General features: G+C 41.7%; 1 protein-coding gene and 1 long non-coding RNA gene across 3 annotated transcripts in view; one reads left to right on the forward strand and one right to left on the reverse strand.

The window, feature by feature from the left end:
• Positions 1-6,413, forward strand: part of LOC107601872 (uncharacterized) — a 15,701-nt gene extending 9,288 nt beyond the window's left edge. Inside the window, exon 3 of the long non-coding RNA XR_001610982.1 lies at positions 6,403-6,413. This is a non-coding gene — a long non-coding RNA (uncharacterized lncRNA). The remainder of the gene's footprint in view (positions 1-6,402) is intronic.
• LOC107601868 (STE20-like serine/threonine-protein kinase) overlaps positions 1-20,122 on the reverse strand; it is a 55,654-nt gene that overhangs the window by 13,050 nt on the left and 22,482 nt on the right. For both annotated transcript variants that reach the window (XM_016294200.1, XM_016294201.1), the window contains exons 3-13: positions 17,525-17,689; positions 10,327-10,375; positions 9,239-9,388; positions 8,727-8,799; positions 5,364-5,558; positions 4,920-5,001; positions 4,698-4,829; positions 3,397-4,539; positions 3,184-3,314; positions 2,918-3,041; positions 345-524 (exon numbers count right to left, since the gene is read on the reverse strand). In XM_016294200.1, the coding sequence (XP_016149686.1) occupies positions 345-524; positions 2,918-3,041; positions 3,184-3,314; positions 3,397-4,539; positions 4,698-4,829; positions 4,920-5,001; positions 5,364-5,558; positions 8,727-8,799; positions 9,239-9,388; positions 10,327-10,375; positions 17,525-17,689 (2,424 nt within the window). The remainder of the gene's footprint in view (positions 1-344; positions 525-2,917; positions 3,042-3,183; positions 3,315-3,396; positions 4,540-4,697; positions 4,830-4,919; positions 5,002-5,363; positions 5,559-8,726; positions 8,800-9,238; positions 9,389-10,326; positions 10,376-17,524; positions 17,690-20,122) is intronic.

A 20,122-nucleotide genomic window follows, 5' to 3' on the forward strand; every position in this document is an offset into this window, starting at 1 on the left:
AATAATATATATATATATATATATATATATATATATATATATATATATATACCCTAATTGTGGCAGCTTACTAATTACTTTTTTTTCCCAAAAGAAAAGCATAGGTTGTTAAATATATTTTTTCAACACCAATTTGTGAAATAGCTCAGCATTAGTGAATATTACATTTTTAACTTAAAAATAAATTTGTGTAAACTAATTTTTTAAGTGTTAGTGTACCTGGCTATTAAATTACCCTAAATGCTCATCCTCAGTACCAACAATTAACAGGTCATGGCCTGATGAACTCATCCATGCAAAGCAAATACAGTGCATCCGTCTCTGCATCTCTCTTTCTTAGTTACCTCTTTTTTGCGGTTCTTCAGCATGTTCTGGAACTTGGAGAGCTCCTTGTCCTGCTCTGCTTTGATCCTCTTGGCCTCATCTCTTAGCCGGTTTGTGTGGTCCTGTTCCAGACGCTCTATGGTCTGTTTCTGCTGTTTCTCAAGGTTCTCCACCTCTTGGTCATACTGACGTTTCTTCCCCTGGAGAGAGTGAGAAAGAGGAATACTGAATTACTGTTACTGAACACGAATGCATGTCAATCAACTTGAGCTTTCTGCTTGATTCCCCCTGAGACATCATCAGGCTGTTAAAAAAAGTTAACGAGGGATGCACGATATTATCAGAACATTAATGGAATCGGCCAATAAAGGCTTAAAATTTAAACATCGACCGATTTGAAAAAAATATACCGATATGCCTTGCCGATAAGACGGATAGCGCACATGTGCTCAGGGGGTGATAGTGATAAGATCACGTTAGCAATGTGCTCATTCTTGAAGTTAACTTTTGCTTAAATGATGTAAGATTCACTGTTTTGGATCGCCGCATTTCCTTTGAGAATGCATGTAAGACAAGAGAGTCGACAGTTTTTAGCACGTGCAGCAGCAGCAGCGGTAGCTTCCCCTGGGTCCTAATGCCCATTCGGTAAGGCGTTTTATTTACTTAGGGGGCTCTGTTGGCCTACTTGTAATAAAAAATGTAAATTATACAAATATCATTAAGATACTTGTGTTTCTGAATAAATAAAGCAGTATCGCAGTATTTACATGAATTAAAATCACAAACATGATGCTTGTAAATTAAATAATTCAAAGGGTTAGTTCACCCAAAAATTAAAATTAGCCCATGATTTACTCACCCTCAAGGCATCCTAGGTGTATATGACTTTCTTCTTTCAGACGAATCCAGTCTAAGTTATATTAAAAACTGTCTTTGATCTTCCAAGCTGTTTAATGGCAGTCAGCGGGTGTTGCAGTGCAAGTGCCTCATACAGCTCCGGGGGGTAAACAAAGGCCTCCTGTAGCGAATCGATGCATTTTTGTAAGAAAAATAACCATATTTAAAACGTAATAATCAATTTAATCTAGCTTGCGCTCACTATTGTACATGAAAGCAGATCCGGGTGGATGACGTAGGACGTCGGCGTTGCGCATCGGTCGCTCAGAAGTGACAAACGCGGAAGTGCAGGGGAGAGATCAAAACAAAACAACGGTCACGAATTAGAAGTACAAAACGAGGATTTGTAAAGAAGAATGTCGGAGGATTTCGATATAAGCCAAGAGGAGACTGGTTTTTCTTTGCTAAAGTAAGGAAACTTTGCTTCCTTTGATCCTGTAAACAAACTTTGGTTTTCACGAGACTCACCGGCACATGCTGACCTCATACGTCATGTTCCCGGAACTGCTTCCGTGTAGGACTGTTGGCGCAAGCTACATTAAAGTGATTATTACGTTTTGAATATGGATATTTTTCTTACAAAAATGCATCAATTCGCTACAGGAGGCCTTTGTTCACCCCCCGGAGCCATGTGAGGCACTTTTTTATTATGGATGGATGTGCTTTATTTCACTTCTTTTGGACTGATGAACTGCAACACCAGCTGACTGCCATTAAACAGCTTGAAAGATCAAAGACAATTTTTTATATAACTCAGATTGGATTCCTCTGAAAGAAGGAAGTCATATACGCCAAGGATGGCTTGAGGGTGAGTAAATAATGGGCTCATTTTCATTTTTGGGTGAACTATCCCTTTAATATATACAGATTTATTCAGTAATATGTAATATATTTTCAAATGGATTATGAAAACTTAAATATGAAGAGCTCTAAAAGATTTTTTACAGATGTAAAAAAAAAAACATCTGTTAATGTTAAATCCACAAATAAAATGTTAAGGTTTCAACTGCATCTGTCAGAAAAAAAACACAGCAGAGCTTTCAATGTACTCTCATTAAAAAAAATAATAATAAAGTTTATTACTTCTAACAAATAAGTTTTGGCTCAAAACTAAACAAAATTTGTTTATAGTTTCCGCGCAGGAGAGACTTGGTGTTGTTTCAAAACAAAGGGAAATATATATCGGTATCAGTAATCGGCCAAAATGATTTTAAAAAATACCGGCATATCTGATATCGGCAAAAATCTAATATTGTGCATCCCTAAAGTTAACAGTAAGCAGCCCAACCAAAATACTAAACAAAGGCTACAATTAAGCCATGATGTTTAATCAAAAGCAATTTGAAGACAGATTTTGCACCAAACTTGACTGTGGGTGGAGCTATAGATCACAACATTACAAAAACATGAACGAAGCATTGCTTGCTACAGTGGTGGCTGGTTAGGAACAAATTTCAGATTAACATGAGAGAGATGGTTAGAATATGGTGTAATACACTGCCTTTAATATAAATCAATCTTGATGCATTTAGATACTTGTAACTTATGCATCGTGCTGAATTTGAGTGCAGTGAATAAAACAAACTGTTCTTTCAGTGTTTATGGATAAAACAAAAGAGTGTACAATAAACAGAGGATGACAATGGATTACAATGTTGAATGCAAACAAAACTAATGAGGGAATGAGGGTGCTGACCATCACTTCCTGCTCGAAGCGCCTGAAGAGCTGCTCTTTCTGCTGCTGCAGTTTATTGCTGAGCTGCTGTTGAGCTCTTTGCTCCTCTTTTTGCAGCAGCCTCAGTTCTCGTAACTCCTGACGCCTACAGAATAACAAACGTCACACTTTTTCTGACAATCTAAAATATGATTTATGCATTATCAGATACATTATCATTTGCCTATTGCAAAATAACTAGAAACAGTAACTGATTACTAGTGAGGTATATAAATCAGTTTATATACCTCAAAAATCTCAGTTCCTCACTCATGGTGTCATTGTCGGTGACAATCTTGGATGTGGTGACACTGACTTCCACCCCGTCGACCATAAACTTGCGGGTCTTTTTCAGTGTTTTCTTTTGGCGCTTGGTATCCTGTGGGATTGAATAAAGTTTAATGAAGATATTTTCTTCCAGGACCTTGATTTCAAGCACATCTGGGCAGAGTTATATGTACCTGTATTGAAACAGATCCTTCTTTGCTTTTGGAGAGGAAGCTGGAGATTGACAGATTAATGTCAATGCTGTTAGTATCTGCAGCAGAACTGCTGCCTGAGTCAGAGTCTTTCTCCTTTTCAACATCAGGTTTCGCTACCTCTGCATTCTGGTCATTCTCAGGCACGGTAGGTGCTTCCTGGATCTCTAGTCTAACTTCATGGGCTTCTTGAGTTTCTTCTGTTGCGCTGACCTCCTCTTCTTTTACACCACTGATGACAACAACAGGGAATTCATTCATGGAGTTGCCCTCTACTACATCTACCCCCTTGGTTGCAAGATCATCTTTGGGTTCTGAACTCTCACCCTTTTCTCCAGCTTTTTCTTGGTCCTCTGTTGCCACTGGAGGAAGATCCTCCTTTACCTCTTCTGTAGAAACATCTGGTGAAATTTCAGTTTGCTCCTCCTTTAACTCTTCTGTTGGGGCATGTGGTGAGGGTACTGTTCTCTCATCTTCTGCTAGTTCCTTTTTATTCCTTTCTTCCTCTGTCTCAATTTTGTCTTCAGTTTTTTCTGTAACCTCAATTAGTTCAGTGATAGCTTCTTCAGTAACACCATCAGATTTGTTCTCTGGTTCAGCTATATCTGAAGGCAGGGAAGGTTCCTCTTCTTCATCTGTGGTGGTTTGTGTTTTGGCTTCTTGCAGTGTTTCTTTACACTCTTCTTTTTTCTTCTCTGGTGGCTCTTCCACCTTCACTTCCTTCTTTTCTTCCTCCCCAGTTTCCTCACTGACGATTACAATCTCTTGGAGGACAGTGTCATTTAATACTGAAGGATTTGGCTGATCAGAAATCTCTACTTCTGTGGTCACAGGTGTTTGAGATTCTTCGTGTTTTGGAATAGCCTCCTCACCAGAACGTGATTCCTCAGTGCTGGTGTCTGATGGACTGGCCTCATTTACCTTCTCATCCTTAGCATGGTTGGGTTCGCTGGCGTCCACCACGTCAGAGGTCTTATCACTAGCTTGATCCTCTGAACTGGGCTTTCTTTCAGGTTCAGGCTTCTCTGTGACCGACTCAAGAGTTGGCGTGTTCTGATACTGCCTCTCATCCTCTGAGCTGCCAACGCTGGTGTCCGATAATGCACGTTTGTGTCCAGGCACCACCTACATTTACAAAATAGACAGTGACTGCAGCAACAAAATACTGTGCTGTGCCTGCAGATAATCAAAGAATTCTGCATGGAAACAACGGCACCATATTATCATGACAATTTCAAATTCTCTGAATGGGTTTCTACATTCTTAAGTGGTTGTGTTCATACCGGCTGGGACTCTGGCTCTTCTTCCTCCTCTTCCTCTTTGCCCTCGTCAAACTCCTCAAACACTTCGGCTTTAGCCTCAGCAATCAGCTCTCGCAGTGGTTTGTTATCCATCACATTTGAAACAAATGGATGCTGAAAGCAGACCATGGCTGATCACTATCTTGTACATTTTAATTTCAACCTTTAAACTGAACTGCATCAAGAAATACAAGATGGCCCAACCTGTAAGAGCTGCAATGAACTCCACCTGTTGTCTACATGTTTATCCAGTGCTTTCCGCAGGAAATCACTGAACTCAGGAGACCTGTTTAAATCAGCGGATGAACAAATATGAACTCTGTGCTACATGTGAAAGGGCTCTTCATTTGGGGTATTACATTCAAAACTATTAAGCAACAGGCTATGCAGTTCCAGGCTGAACATGTGTTGGGACTCTGGGTGGGTGACTGCTTATATGATTCATCAGCTCAATAGCCTCCAGCCTGGATTTTTCATTTGGGAGGTGATTTATCATATTAGTCAACATTTTTCAAAATATGACCCTTTAACTGAACTCACTGAAAAATTCTGTCCTTAGAAACAATCAATATAGTTTATATTGTTAATCACATTTTGCTTCATTATTGACACGTGGAAGATCATGGCGCTGTGAGTCATAACTCTCACCATCGTGATGGAGTTGCAAGTGTGGGGGGCTCAGACTTTGCTATTTTTAGCAGGACTCTCATTGGGTTCATCTCGTGGTTAGGCGGCTCAATCTGTGCCAGCTCGATCAGAGTCACCCCCAGGGACCAGATGTCCGCTTTGTAGTCGTACGGTCTGTCCTTTGACGTCTCACACATCACCACCTCGGGTGCCATCCTTACATTTAAGAGAGAAAGGGAGGGAGGATATTTTGGAAAACGTCTCAGTTACGTATGTAACCCTCGTTCCCTGAAGGAGGGAACGGAGATGTCACCTTGGTGACCGACGAATTGGGGATCTCGCTTTGAGAGACCAATCTACTTCGAGTGTAACTAAACAAGCCAATGCACATTGGCATGCAATTATTGCATCCAGCTGCCGCTGATCACAGTGTGAGCATAAAAAGGCAGCCGGTGCAATGCATACCAGGTTTTCGCTGAGGAGCCGACTTGAGGATGCGAACACCCTGCTCTCTGAGGAGAACAAGAGCCCCCTCCTTGACTTTCATGAAGACACGGGGAGACAGGGACAGCCCGAAGGGCAGGAACTTGTACTGGAATGCACGTCCCTCGAACGCGAACTGCAGAAATTATCTGTGGAGCGGAAGGATCGACACATGAAAGTACGCGTCCTTCAGGTTGATCGCTGCAAACCAATCTAGGAGACTGATGCACCCAAAGGTGCATTTCTCGTTCAACATCTTGAACGGTAACCGGTGCAGGGCCCAGTTCAAGACACGCAGGTCCAAGATTGGCCGTAACCCACCGCCTTTCTTGGGTACAATGAAGTAGGGGCTGTAAAACCCCGTACTCATATCGGCTGGAGGGACCCGCTCCATCGCATCCTTCGCCAGTAAGACTGCGATCTCCGCATGCAAGACAGGAGCATCGGCCGCCTTCACTGTCGGGAAGCGGATGCCACTGAACCTAGGGAGACGCCGGGCAAACTGAATCGCATAGCCGAGGCTGATGGTCCACAGAAGCCAGCAAGACGGGCTGGGTAGCGCTAGCCAGGCACCCAGATACCATTCAAGTGGGACCAACGGAACCACCGCTGTACCCGCGGGCAGCGAGGTGAAACGCAGGGACCCAACTCGGACGGCTTGTGAGCAGACCGAAGAGGGGTCTGAGTGTGCGATAAAGCACTTACCTGGTTCCACAGTTTGGAAGAGGGTGCGTGAGTAGGGCCTTTGTTGATGCTCTCGAACCGCCCACTGCTGCCTGCTGGCGACAGAAGATGTGTGTGGTCCGTGGTTGAACCGTCCGGCGGGGAAAAACAAAACAAAAGATTTTCCACCCGGCCCTCCTCCGGGGGAGGGAGTGGTGCGTTCGCCATCTCCCAAAGAGCAGATCCTTCCATTTCACCCTCGGCGAAAAGCATGCTGGGGCGCTGCGGCCGGCGGGCGGATGGAGGCAGCAGCTGCCCGCCGGGGCAGGATGTGTCGAATCGCCTCAGTCTGCTTTCTGTTCAGCCGAGAACTGCTGGGCAAAGCTCTCGACCGCGTCGCCGAAGAGGCCGGTCTGGGACACAGGGAAAGAGCAGATCCTTCCATTTCACCCTCGGCGAAAAGCATGCTGGGGCGCTGCGGCCGGCGGGCGGATGGAGGCAGCAGCTGCCCGCCGGGGCAGGATGTGTCGAATCGCCTCAGTCTGCTTTCTGTTCAGCCGAGAACTGCTGGGCAAAGCTCTCGACCGCGTCGCCGAAGAGGCCGGTCTGGGACACAGGGGCATTAAGGAACCTAACCTTGTCGGCTTCCCTCATGTCGGCCAGACACAGCCAGAGATGGCGCTCCTGGACCACAAGCGTGGACATCGCACGACTCAGAGAACCCGCGGTGACCTTCGTCGCTCAGAGCGCAAGGTCAGTGGCAGTTCGGAGCTCTTTCAGAACTTCCGGATCGTGACCACCCTCGTGCAGGTCTTTCAGTTCATTGGCCTGCTGCACCTGCAGTAACGCCATAGAGTGTAAGGCGGAAACAGTTTCCTGCAAGCCATATAAGCACCGCCGGTCAGACCAGACGAATGCCTACAGGCCCGGGAAGGGAGCAACGGGTCTCCCCGCCAGGAGGAGGCGGTCTTAGGACACAACTGCATCTACCGACCACTCCACCAGGGGGGATCGCCGAATACCCATTTGCTGCACCACCGTCGAGGGTGGTGAGGGAGGAGGAGCTAGAAGGCCGGATTCCATTTGAGCCCTACCCTTTCGGCAGTCCGGGAAAGCATAGCAGACATCTCTGGATCCGATTCAGGCATTGCCACTGTCCCGGAGGGTGGAAGTGCAGCCGAATCTACCTCTCCAGAGAGCTCTCCCTCCGATGCAGCGATCGACATCCGGTCATCGGGAGGAGCCCCGAGGGATACCGCTGGTACACTCTTTAAAGAGGGCCCAGTGCGTTCCTTCGGCGGCTCGGCTGGTTGCGGAGCACTGGAGGAGTGGTGGGCCCCCAAGGGTTGGTTCCCTGAGGGGTTTGCCACCACTGTAACCCTCAGACCGCCCGTGCTACTGCTGAAAGTAGTCTTTGTCTGGCCGCTGCCAGAACGAGCACTAGATCACGGCAGAGGCAACGGAACTCTGCCCCCCTGAAGGTAGCGACGCCTGGTCCGCAGCTCCGAGATGGTCTTCTTTCCGCAATGGGAACATGACTCATCCACGAACGCCACCTCAGCGTGCTTCATGCCCAGACACGAGGCAGCAATCGTGACCATCACCCAGTGCCAGGTAACGACCGCACCCAGAAACGCACGAGTGAAACAGCATCTTTAAAAAGACGATCCATTGTCTTTACAAAGACACACCCGTGGAGCTCTTTTAGAGAAATTGCTCTTTCAGGGAAATGCTCTTTTAGTGCTGAGGCGCACAGGGGAAATGGCCGCTTGCAGCACAACAGGGGGTAGTGCAGCCTGAAGTGCGCAACCCACTCAACACAGGAACAACCACCGCGCTGAAGCGCTGTCCGCCAACACCAGAAGCTTCCAAGAGCGCGTTGAACTCGTAGCTCACTGAAGACGCTTGGAAGGAGCAGAACGATGTTGTCGCTCGGCTCCAAAGTGAAAAGCTGGTATGCATTGCACCGGCTACCTTTTTATGCTCACGCTGTGATCAGCGGCAGCTGGATGCAATAATTGCATGCCAATGTGCATTGGCTCGTTTAGTTACACTCGAAGTAGATTGGTCTCTCGAAGCGAGATCCCCAATTCGTCAGTCACCGACGTGACTCGGAGTGACCGACTGAAAGGGAATTGAGAATAAAGAAGCTTATTACGTGCCATATTCACAGCTCTGTTCTTACGTAGTGACAGATCTCATGATTCAATGCAAGACTTGATAAATTGAGTGACTAACCAGTATGGTGTTCCAATGAAAGAGTCTCTTCTCTGAAGGGTCTTTGTATTCTTTGCAGACACTCCAAAGTCAGCTGAGAAGAAACATTGATCAAAATTAGACACACAGTATGGCTGACAACAATATGCAAAAAAGAGACACGATTTTTAATCAATAAGTAAACTTAAAAGCTAAAATAAACACATTTCAGTTTTCTTGCATACGTAGCCTACATATTAACTGCTGAAGACACATTTCTGATACTTTTTACCAAAGGACTTTTCCATGACCTTTCCAGATTTTTAAGGTTACTGGATAAGATTTAAAAAAAAAAAAAATTACAGAGAATATTTGAAAAAGAAAGTGAAAAAGAAAACTGGAAAAATTAATCAATAAATCAAAACTAAATAAATAGAAATGATAACACATATATACATGAATTACTTGAAAATATATATACACATCACATTGTTAAATAAATAATTAATCATTTAAAATAAACAGTTTTTAGGCAAACTTTATGAGGCTATTACCCAATTTGACATCTCCATCTGAGGTAAAGAGAATATTTCCAGCTTTCAGGTCCCGGTGTATAATCTTAATCTCATGGAGATAAGCCAGCGCTTCCAGTGTATGTTTACACACAACTCTGATCTGAGGCTCTGTCAATGGCCGCTCCAGCTCTGCAGACACACACACACACACACACAAAATGGCTGTAAACAGAGTCACCGCTAAGCAAGCACATTTTATCAGCTCTTTTTATTTGCAGTGATGTGTATTTAAGTTAAAGCAGACAAATAAACTACAATGTAACAGTGACAAAGAGCTATGGCTCATATTAATAGCCATATTCTCTGTTGTTGTTTTTGGCTAGGTAGAGCATACTGCTCCCTTGTGACTGAAGCAATGCGAATAGGTCTTTATTATAGCAGCGCTGCTGGGATAGGCCCTCACAGAACAGTCAGAAGGCAACAGAGGGAGTCATAACAGCACAAACAATGAGTCAACAAAAGCATTTCCATCATAAGAACACCTCCAACAGCAACACTTCTCTTATAGGCTAAATGTAGAAGAGGCCAGATTTTCATTACAGCAGACTAAACCGTAATAAGAAAGAGAGGTTTTATTCTTACAGGACATTGTTTACAATTGTGAAATGGTTTTTCCATCAACTAAGGTGATGAGGTTTTGTGATTGGAAACAGTTTTTGTAAATAGTACAGATGACACTGTACAAAAAGAGGGGAAATGGGACCATTTGTTAGGCATTTATGCATTGTTTTTGGCTGAATTAATACTGCTGTGAGCCATGAAAAACTTGTAAAGTCTACTTATGAATTTGCTGACATGGCATGTCACTGAAAAGATCTGATGCGTGTGGGGACATTTCAACAACACTTCCAACCAACACAGAAAAAGTCGATTTAAAAAGAGCCTAACCACTCCTTGAAATCTGACTTTGATAATTATATGGTCCAGTCCAGTGGCAAAAATGAGCACAGCGTGGTGGTGTGCCAGTGAGGTCTGGAGCAATGGAACATCATCGCACAGTAGAACAGACTTAAGACGACCACAGTGCCTTCTATTTCCTTCAATTAAACAAAGACCATAAAACTTACCCAACATCACAGCGTCCACTGCTCCTCCAGCACAAAACTCAATAAGAATCTAAAGAAGGGGTGAAAGAAAGAGATCCAGAAGATGAATGAACTAAGAATGACACCGATGCCACAGTGTGCAATGTAGAGTTTACTTTGATTACAAGCATATGATTGGTTTGGTTGGGTGGGTGTTTATCCCTCTCGGTTGAAATCACGTTCTGGGTGCACAAAGACCAGACCGAAAGGGGACTTCAGCGTCGGCGATTAAAGGGGCAGGGGCACAAGCCCCTGGCTCTCCCTGTGCACATGTACCGCTGTATATTTTTAAATTCCTCCTCGTTTTGTTGTTGCTTCAACATGTACATAACTTAAAGGTGGGGTAAGCGATTTCTGGTAGCCAATGTTGACATTTGAAATCATCAAAACAAACACTCCCCTACCCCAAAAGGGTCTCGCCCCTATTTTGATAGCTCTGCCCCACACATATGTACGCAACCCAGGCAACGATTAGTTCTGTGAAACAAAGCAAAACCAATGTTACACTGTGTCTACACCAGACGCGAGTGGCGCAGCGCGACAAAATACTATAGAACTCATTATAATCAGTGATGCTGTCTACACTGGATGCGACGCGGCGCGACACGACAAATTCCAGACAGAAAACTGCTGCTGCGTTCTATTCATGACGTATTGACAGTGCACTGGACGCTCTCTCCTCCACATCATAACTACACACGCCCCTTACTGCTGATTGGCTACAAGTTTGTTTTGCTAGTCGCCCCTGTTCAGTTTTCTAAAGCGTTTTTGAAAAATTGCTTACCCCACCTTTAAGATGTCCTATACATTAAAGGGGTCATATGATGCTGCTAAAAAGAACATTATTTGGTGTAATGAAATGTGTTTATGCTCTAGGCATGATGAAGCGATATCATCCTCTTTTGGAAGGCCAAACAAAGTAGTTTCGCTTTCACAACGAAGCACACAGCGCCTTCACGACATGGCGGCGGCGGCAGCAATACAACAGCGAGAATAAAAGTTACGCCTTCTTTCTTTGCGTGAACATTTGGGCGGCGTTATGCAAATCTTCCCAGATAGTGACGTAGGTATGTGGGGGCGTGTTAGAACGAGCCGTTTTAGGTAGGTGTGGCTGACTCTTAACTTTTATAAAGAATATCTCTTTGGATTTGAGACTTTAGTCTTTGCAACTTTACAGATCTTCTTTATGCACCAAGAGCTTGTAACACTCTAAAGAGAAAGGAAAAATTTAAATCGCATCATATGACCCCTTTAATATGTGCGCAAATATATCTACCACAAGGTAAACGGTATTGCACAATATTTGGGTACATTATGGGCATATTATTGGTTTCTTCTGGCTTCTATTCAAAGCACTAATGACTTCCCTTACAAACCTGTTCAGAATCCTTCGTTAATGCCCCTCTCAGGTGTCATTAGAACAACCCATGCTGAGATGAGAGCATTTTCTGAAATTGCTAACCCAATTACTAGTTTTATTAGATTACCCAAGCATTCACTTATCTTTTAGTATATTGGATAATGGTATTGAAACTTTAAACTCTGAACGAAATGATAAAATCATTATGTAAGTGAACCCCATCATATTACACTGACCACCTAAGGTAACAGCTGCTGCAGGAAGATCAATACAAACCTTAGGGGTGGGCGATATGGCAAAAATATATCAATATTTTTCAAAAATATCACGATTCACGTTTTTATCACGATTCTTTGTCATGTTGGTTTTACTATTTTGCAAGTTGTCTGAGCATTACAGCCAAACTAATTTCCCTATTATAAAAACAAAGCATTTCAAGGTAACAAAATATTAAAAAGAATAGCAGATTTTGTGGCTAAGGTGGGCGAAGATAAAAATAATTCATTATTTTATCTTTGTTATTAAAAAATAAGAACAAAGATACACATTACAAATACACATACAAATAAAACAGTGCTTTATTTTCAGGTACAATATTCCGCAGGAGCATTCAAGAAATTGAATGAACAAATATAAAAATAAAACACAATAGATTTATTATTATTATTAAAGCAAAGCAATTGTATTAAAGTTCTTCAGTCAAGAGTAGTGAGTGATTATTCTCTTAGTGTTTTGTTGTTTTATTAATAAAGGAATAGTTCACCCAAAAATACAAATTCTGTCATCTGTCTGTTATTTCTGTCATAGTGTTTAATTTTTTTTACCATCATTAACTCACTCTGAAGTTGTTTTAAACCTTTAAAAATACTTTCTTTCTTCTGCTGAACATAAATGTTATTTTGAAGAATGTGAAAAAACAGAGTTGCTGGTCCACAGTAACTTTCATGGTAGGGTTGCACGATATTGGAAAAAACTCACATTGCGATATTTTTTTCTCTGCGATATGGAAAAAAATCAGATGACTTCAATAGCTTTATATTTGGAAAAAAATAATCAATGATTGGGGTGATTTTGTAGGTGAGTAAATCAGCATAGGAAATAAACAAATTACAAGCATAGATAAATAACAGAACAAAGATACAAATGAAATAAGCAGTGCTTTATATTTTTCAGGTAAGTCTAACAGTATTCAGGTACAGAAATTGAATAATCAAATGTAAAAACACTGCATAGTTTTCACTATAAATTAAATCTAACAAATCTACAAAAGTGATTTTTCTTTGTGTTTTGTTGTTTGATTAACATTCATGAACAGAGAAAACATTAAACTGCTGTGAACCAATATACTGTTAAACATCCATTTTCTTTCTCAATTGTTTCCCTTCACCTAAGCAACTGTGTTTACAAGGATACTTACAGAGCACAGTATTTCAGGCACAAATAGACACAGAAGTGAACAGAATTCAGTGTTCACGTGCATCTGCGTGGCTCTCACCGTGTCTACACTGGATGCGAGCGGCGCGACGCGATGCAACAAAATACAATAGAGTCCATTATAATCAGTGATGCTGTCTGTCTACACTGGTCGACAAATCCTCGACAGTAAACTGATGCCGCGTTCTCTTTATGATGTACTGACACAAAGTTCAAATGATATGCAATGGTCGCTTTGTCGCATCCATTGTAGACAAACTTTGGGGCCGCACACGTCGCACCTTAAAACGCGAAAAAACGTGAAAACGCCAGTCAAGCTGCTTTCTCCTTCTTTCCAAAGCGCTCAGGAGAACTGCAGCTGACAGAATGCACTGTAGCACGATACTACGATATTTCTTCAAAAGCAGATCGTGGAGACATTTTTATCGTCCACTAGGACTGGGCGATACGGCCAAAAAAATCATCACGATAATTTTTTCATATCAGTCGATATCGATAATTATCACGATAAATGACAAATTTTAATTTTTTTCAAGTTTAAAGCCAGATTTTTGCTCCAAAGTGAAAGTTGTTGAAACCAGACCATTAAGTTTCTGCATGTTCTAATGAGGGATATTGTTTCAAATCAAGAAACAGGTTTGGGTTGCCTGATAATATTAATAATAATAAAACTATTTGTCTATTAGAAATGCACATTTGATAGTAGCTTGAGTTAGGATGCAGAGGTACATTTTTGTTCATTATCAAAATTAGTAACATCTGTAAAAATTGTAGCAACCTCAGTTTTATATGGTTATATTTATAAAAAAAAGTTAAAAAAAAAATATAATTTAATTAAGCATTGATCTCCCATAGTAGCATACATTTAAATCATGATAAACACAGTTAAAACCACACATATAGCACCTCAATACCATGGCAAAAATATAGCTATATGGTTTTTAGGTAGCCTATTTGTATGAAAAACAGTAGTCTAAAACCCGTATAAATGCACACATGCTATAGCTTAATCAAAAATACATACTACAATTATATACCATTACTCTTAATAAAATTCAGTGAATATCACAAATTTCTGGCACAATACCATGGAGCAGTGAGTGTTACTACATTCAATTTATGGTAAATGATGGCGATTTGTAGATTGAAAAGCCTTCTGACTGTCTCGTTGCACTCGGTGTTTCTCCTGTTTGGATTTAAACTAGTTTAAATCACCGAGTCATTTGTGTTCATCGCTGAATTCAAGCGCTTCACACTGGATCTCACAGTGCTGCTTAATTCTCGCGTGACCGTGATATCGATATATCGGCCAATATTTTTTGTGTATGTTATAGTACAGTACCAGTCAAAAGTTTGGACACTTTCCCACTAAAGAAGTGTGAAGTGTGACATAATATACCTCTGTAAATCAATACAATTTAAATCGTCTCGCGCACTTTAATGCCCTTTGAATGTAACGTGTACGTTCCCTTGGAACTGGAATCATGTTCATGCTACCGTCTGTAGCCCCCCGGGATCGCTTGATCGGTCGGAGCCGGACTGCGAATTTAACCACCCGTAACTCCCGAACCTGGTCTCATTCGAAAGCGGGCCTCTAGACGTACATTTGATTCCCTTTCGAGAGGGTTCCTCGAGCTGAAGAGATCCCCCGAATTTGGTGCGGATTTGCTGCGCCGTTACAGAGATATGGCCGTTCAAAGTTTCAATGGTTTTCCATAGACTAAGCTTTAAAGCGTTTCATCCAGGTTGCCAGTAGCAAACAATGAAATTACACCATTTCAAGCATTTTATCTGCGTTACATATTCTGTAAAAAAAAAAAAATTCATATCGCAACAGGCTCATATCGGCAAAACTATATATCGGTCAGGCACAAAAAATTATATCGCGATAATTATTGCTATCGAATTATCGCCCAGTCCTATCATCCACGATCAAAAATCGTCATATCGCACACCCCTACCTTATACTATACTATCACCCATGAGAGAAGAGTAGACGGAGATGACAGAGAATTATTACACAGTCACATTCGCAATCTCATCACAAACCCAGGGAACTTACAATTTATTACACACCTCTTCACTAGGCTGGAGAGCTTCACCTCTTCCATATAATGTTAACTCATACTGTGTCTGAAGAATTAACTGTGAACACTGACAGGAGGCTGGAGAGTTATGACAAACAATTGACTGCTGCGCAGATTTTAGGCTGCTTTCTATGAATATTTTATACAGCTGACACTGAGTGTAGGAATGATCTCTCTATGCATTAGAAGCATGCATGCATTCATATCTCTTGATTAGCAGCCAGGCTAAGCAGACTGGACTTGCATCTGATTAATTCATGAGCACTTTCTCTGGTCATTTGAAATAGGCCATTATCCTTCTATACATGCCAACCGCAGAGGGGAGGATCAAATGAAACCATTCTGCCATAATTATCCTGGGAGCTCTATGGTAGAAAAATAGGATCCACTGACACTCTTTAGACAGGGATAGATAGAGAGGTATTATTGTAGACTAATATAAAGCTGTTAAGCCTTGCCATTGTCATTATTCAGTATTCAATTATGAAACATGAAATCAGCAGGTTTATGAATTGTTAAAGAAATTCTGTGAAGTGTTTTTGAACGTTACCGAGGGAAAAAAATAATATGGGGAAGGACTTGGGATCATAACACTAGATTTCATTGAGAAAAATTGTTAGCCTGATTAAAAAAATAAAATAAAATACAAAATTCTAAACTATTGCATTTACATGGAGTTACAAACTTGTTACAAAGCCCAGAATGAACGTTATGCTTCTTTAATAGGCTGTAAGAGTAAGACATGATCTGTGTACAAACACTTTTATCCAACAGCATTAGTGCTACTCTTTGATGAGTAAGGCGAGTGTGAAGTGTGCTCTAGGGCTGTGCGATTTGGGGGAAAATATCAAATTGCGATTTTTTTGACAGATATTGCGATTTGACATTTGCAAAGTCAAGCTTCAGCTCAATATTGCCAATAATGTGCAGCACAATATGGGTATCATTACCCTGCTGGAAAAAACAATAGAAACTATCACAGAAATTCTTATAGTTTCCATTAAACCATTACAAAATTCCTTTTTGTTTTGGGCATTATTCCAATAGGAATTACTGTTGTTCTATTGGTTGCCATCTGCCAGATTACATCCCACCAATAGAATCCATCAAATAGACACCATTATAGTTTACATTAGTTTTTTTCAGCAGGCAAATTATAATGGTATAACTACTTTTACAGAATTAACTTAATTACTGAATTTCACAGAAAATGTTTATTTTTTATAAATAAAGAACTGCATTTCTTAAGTCAATTATTAGAGTATTACATATGTTACATAGGCTGATTTATTAATTTGAAGTATTTGGGATTTTAAGAGCAAGTGGAAAATGTGCTGAATGTTTCATTTCATCCAAGTGAAATTAGCAAGTAGTTAGACTGAATTTACATTCGTTTTAAACGCTGAGCCAGGCGCGAGTCGGCACAGGTTGCGCGTGTGCATCAAGCCTCGTCCATACTGCCAGATGCGCTCGTGAAGACTTGCGGAGCCGGGTGCGAGTACAAACAAGCATTACGAGACAGGCTGCGTGAGTGCGGCAAGTGTAAACGGTTCGTCCGTGACGCGGGATTCGCGCCGCGTGGGGCAGAGAGGAGCAAGTATGAGAAGCATTCACAGACACAGGCTGTGTGTGCGCTCTTCTGAATTGGGAATAGCCAACATGCATTATAAACTTATTTCAAATTAATCTGTTGGGGAGATAAAATGTGTAAGATAACGTTCACGTACTAACAAAAACATCTAAGAATGTATCTTTTATTCTCCAGTACTGAAAACAGAACCGAGAAGGGAGCTTTTGATATGCGCTGTGACGCAGCTCTTGGAAATTACTTTTTTTGTTCGTTGTCTGTCATTTCGAAGCTTAAGTTGCATACGTTTTTCTTTAGTTTTAATTTGCCAAACTATCGATCTGACCCATTAGACGCCATAATCCCACTCTGTCCCTCTCCCGCTTTCTGTGTTTTTTTTTTTTTTTAAATGGTGGGTGTTTACGCAGTTGGCTAGAGCAGTGCTGATTGGGGAGAACGGAGGTGCACTCTCTCTTGCCCAGGGCAAGTAAGACTGCAACTCAAGGCAGGCAGTCATGCATATGCGCTAGAACAGAGATATATAGCGTCCACATCGCAGGCTTTGCGATTAGGAAATAGCAACGTCTCAAATCGCGATTTCGATTAATCGCACAGCCCTAGTGTGCTCTCACTCCTACTCCTCCTACAGAGATCAGTGTGTGTGTGTATATGTGTGTATCTGGCTGCAGTACAACTGAAGTAACCAAACCCCTCCTGAGAAGAGTCACTCACCCATAGTTTGCTCTCATAATAGAAAGCATCCAGCAGTTTGACTATGTACTGATGGTCACAGGAGGCGAGGATGTCGATCTCCACCATGTAGTCCTCCAGCTCCTCTTCTGTTTTGGTATCAATCACTTTAGCTGCAGCCAGGATCCCGGTCTGTTTGTTCTGAGCCTGTGATGAAAGCAACCAGTGGGAAACATTCAACAGGTAGCAAAGGCATACAATGTGTTCTATGATGCTGTACAGGCCTGGTATTCAAACAGCAGCTCTTGCAACAGTTTAATGTAAGTGACCGGGGCTTTTTCTTCATTCAGTAACAAATTTTCATCTGAGCTGTAATAACGCTTAGTGTCATTGCAAGTCACATCTATGATGCAGTGGCGAATGGCGATGTTACATAAGCGCCAGCGTGGCACTGGCCCACTCAGACTGATGGCTAGTCCACCCAATGTATATATGCAAAGTATAAGAAAAAAGTAATAACATTCTGGTGGATGAGTGCTGACCTATCAGTTGTGTGCATCTACTCTATGGCGAATGGTAATTGCAGGAGCTGAGTGATTAATCCAAACCAAGTGCAACAGCCACCGATTGGTCTTTACTTATTGTCCCTACTCATTACACCCACCCACAACACCTGAGATCCAGTTTCTATTGGTTGAATTTCCCAACGTTTTCAAATGACATCGGAAAACACTGCATTATCATCATCGCAACCCAACCGAATTTAATGCCACTTTATTTGATTTTTTCACTTAATTTATGTTTATCTCAACATCTACACATTGTGTTATGGTGTTTGGGCTTATTATTATAATTATTTTTATTTTTTTTACATGAGAAATCTGCATCCCTATTTTTCTCTCATGTATTGCAAAATGATGTTCTTTAGTTTGAGAGAAGGCTCTGAGGTCGCCCCTATTTCACCAAGGTCCACTTTTAAATTTCTGGCCTCGCCACTGCTATAATGTGCTTCTGCACACTGGCAACCAATCGGGCACAATCAATAATTTGAAGCTCAATTTCTCTGGTCTCAGCCTTGGACTGCCTACATAGCATTCACTAAACATTTGATGCATATGGCACACTAAACTGGAAACACTCCTGCAAAATCTAAATCTGATTGGTTGACTTCTACCAGGTTTCTGGGAGCCTAGTGTGTAGGGTTGGGTACCGAACTCGGTATTTTTAAGGGTACCGACCGAATTGTGTCGGTACTACAGAGTACTGATTCACGTTAAATCAATCTGTGCCAAATTTCGGTACCTGAGAACGCATCTGAGCACATACACTACAGAGAGAGAAAGAGAGACCCTGTGACGTGAGGTCACCCCTGCAACTCGTTCAAACAACACACAGGGTAAGCCGAAATGTTCTGAAGTGTGGTTACATTTCTAGGGCCATATGGTTTCTGAGAAAATGCAGAAGGGAGCGCAGAGTCCATTCATAAAAACATAATTTACTCTATAGTAATAGAATTCGTACAGAATTCGTCAATTTTGGACGAATAAATCAAAAGTAGCCACTGCCACTTAATTCGAATCAAGATAATGAACTAGTGTCTGTGAAAATTAAAATGCAAAAAGACAGTTTAAATACAAATCCTGCATGTTCCGCTTGCCTCTGTCCCATTTGTGTGTCCAAACATTTGACTGGTGCTATATATAGAATACAGTATATACATAAACAGAATATATATACAAAACACATTTTTTGCAATGATCACTCAAATGTGGTGATCAAACACTTATAATGACGTGACAGGACAGATTGCCCTGTCAAAATAAAAGTATAGTTTAACATGTAACAGAAATACATTACTCTTGTATTACTTTTGTACAGTATAATGTACATCTTTAAATATTCCATTTTCTATCAAATTTAAATAAAACAATTAAATGATAAAAATAAATATTACAACCAGATTAATCACTTAAAGTCGGCATGAAATCAAAATTGACAATTCTTATTTTTTGATGCAATACTGCAGTGTTTATTATAAATAATTTATCTGTGCACTTCATAATTTTTTTTAAATTCATGTGCCCTAGTAATCTTTAATCAAAAACGTTAACCTCCCCTCCCCCTCAAAACGACTCCTCTACTCTTTCGGTCACGAGCTATGGCGCAAGGCCAGAGCTATCTGGAACTGCCAACAGCTGCAGTGACATCAGTAACGTTTGGAATAAACGACAGGGGGAAAAGCTGAAGCTGATGCTTCACTTTATAGCACCAGTGAGGTATAAGTCAAGTCAAGTCTGCTTTATTGTCAATTCTTCCACATGTACAGCACATACACACAGAGAATTGAAATTGCGTTACTCTCAGACCCTTGGGTGCATACAGAGCAGGATGGAGACGACTTCTTCGGGACTGGAATTATGGTGGTAGCTTTGAAGCATGCGGGGACAACGACAACAGCCTGACTTAGCGAGATGTTGAAAATGTCAGTGAAGACATCGGTGAGTTCCACTGCACAGTCTCTGTACACGCCCAGGAATGTTGTCAGGACCCGCAGCTTTACGTGCATTGATCCTGCAGAGGGATCTCCTCACGCTGTCCGGGGACAGCGTCATCACCTGGTCGCCGGGAGGAGGGGGAGTC

Source organism: Sinocyclocheilus grahami, unplaced genomic scaffold, assembly GCF_001515645.1.
Source record: "Sinocyclocheilus grahami isolate Dianchi unplaced genomic scaffold, SAMN03320097.WGS_v1.1 scaffold313.1, whole genome shotgun sequence".
Classification (NCBI taxonomy): Eukaryota; Metazoa; Chordata; class Actinopteri; order Cypriniformes; family Cyprinidae; genus Sinocyclocheilus; species Sinocyclocheilus grahami.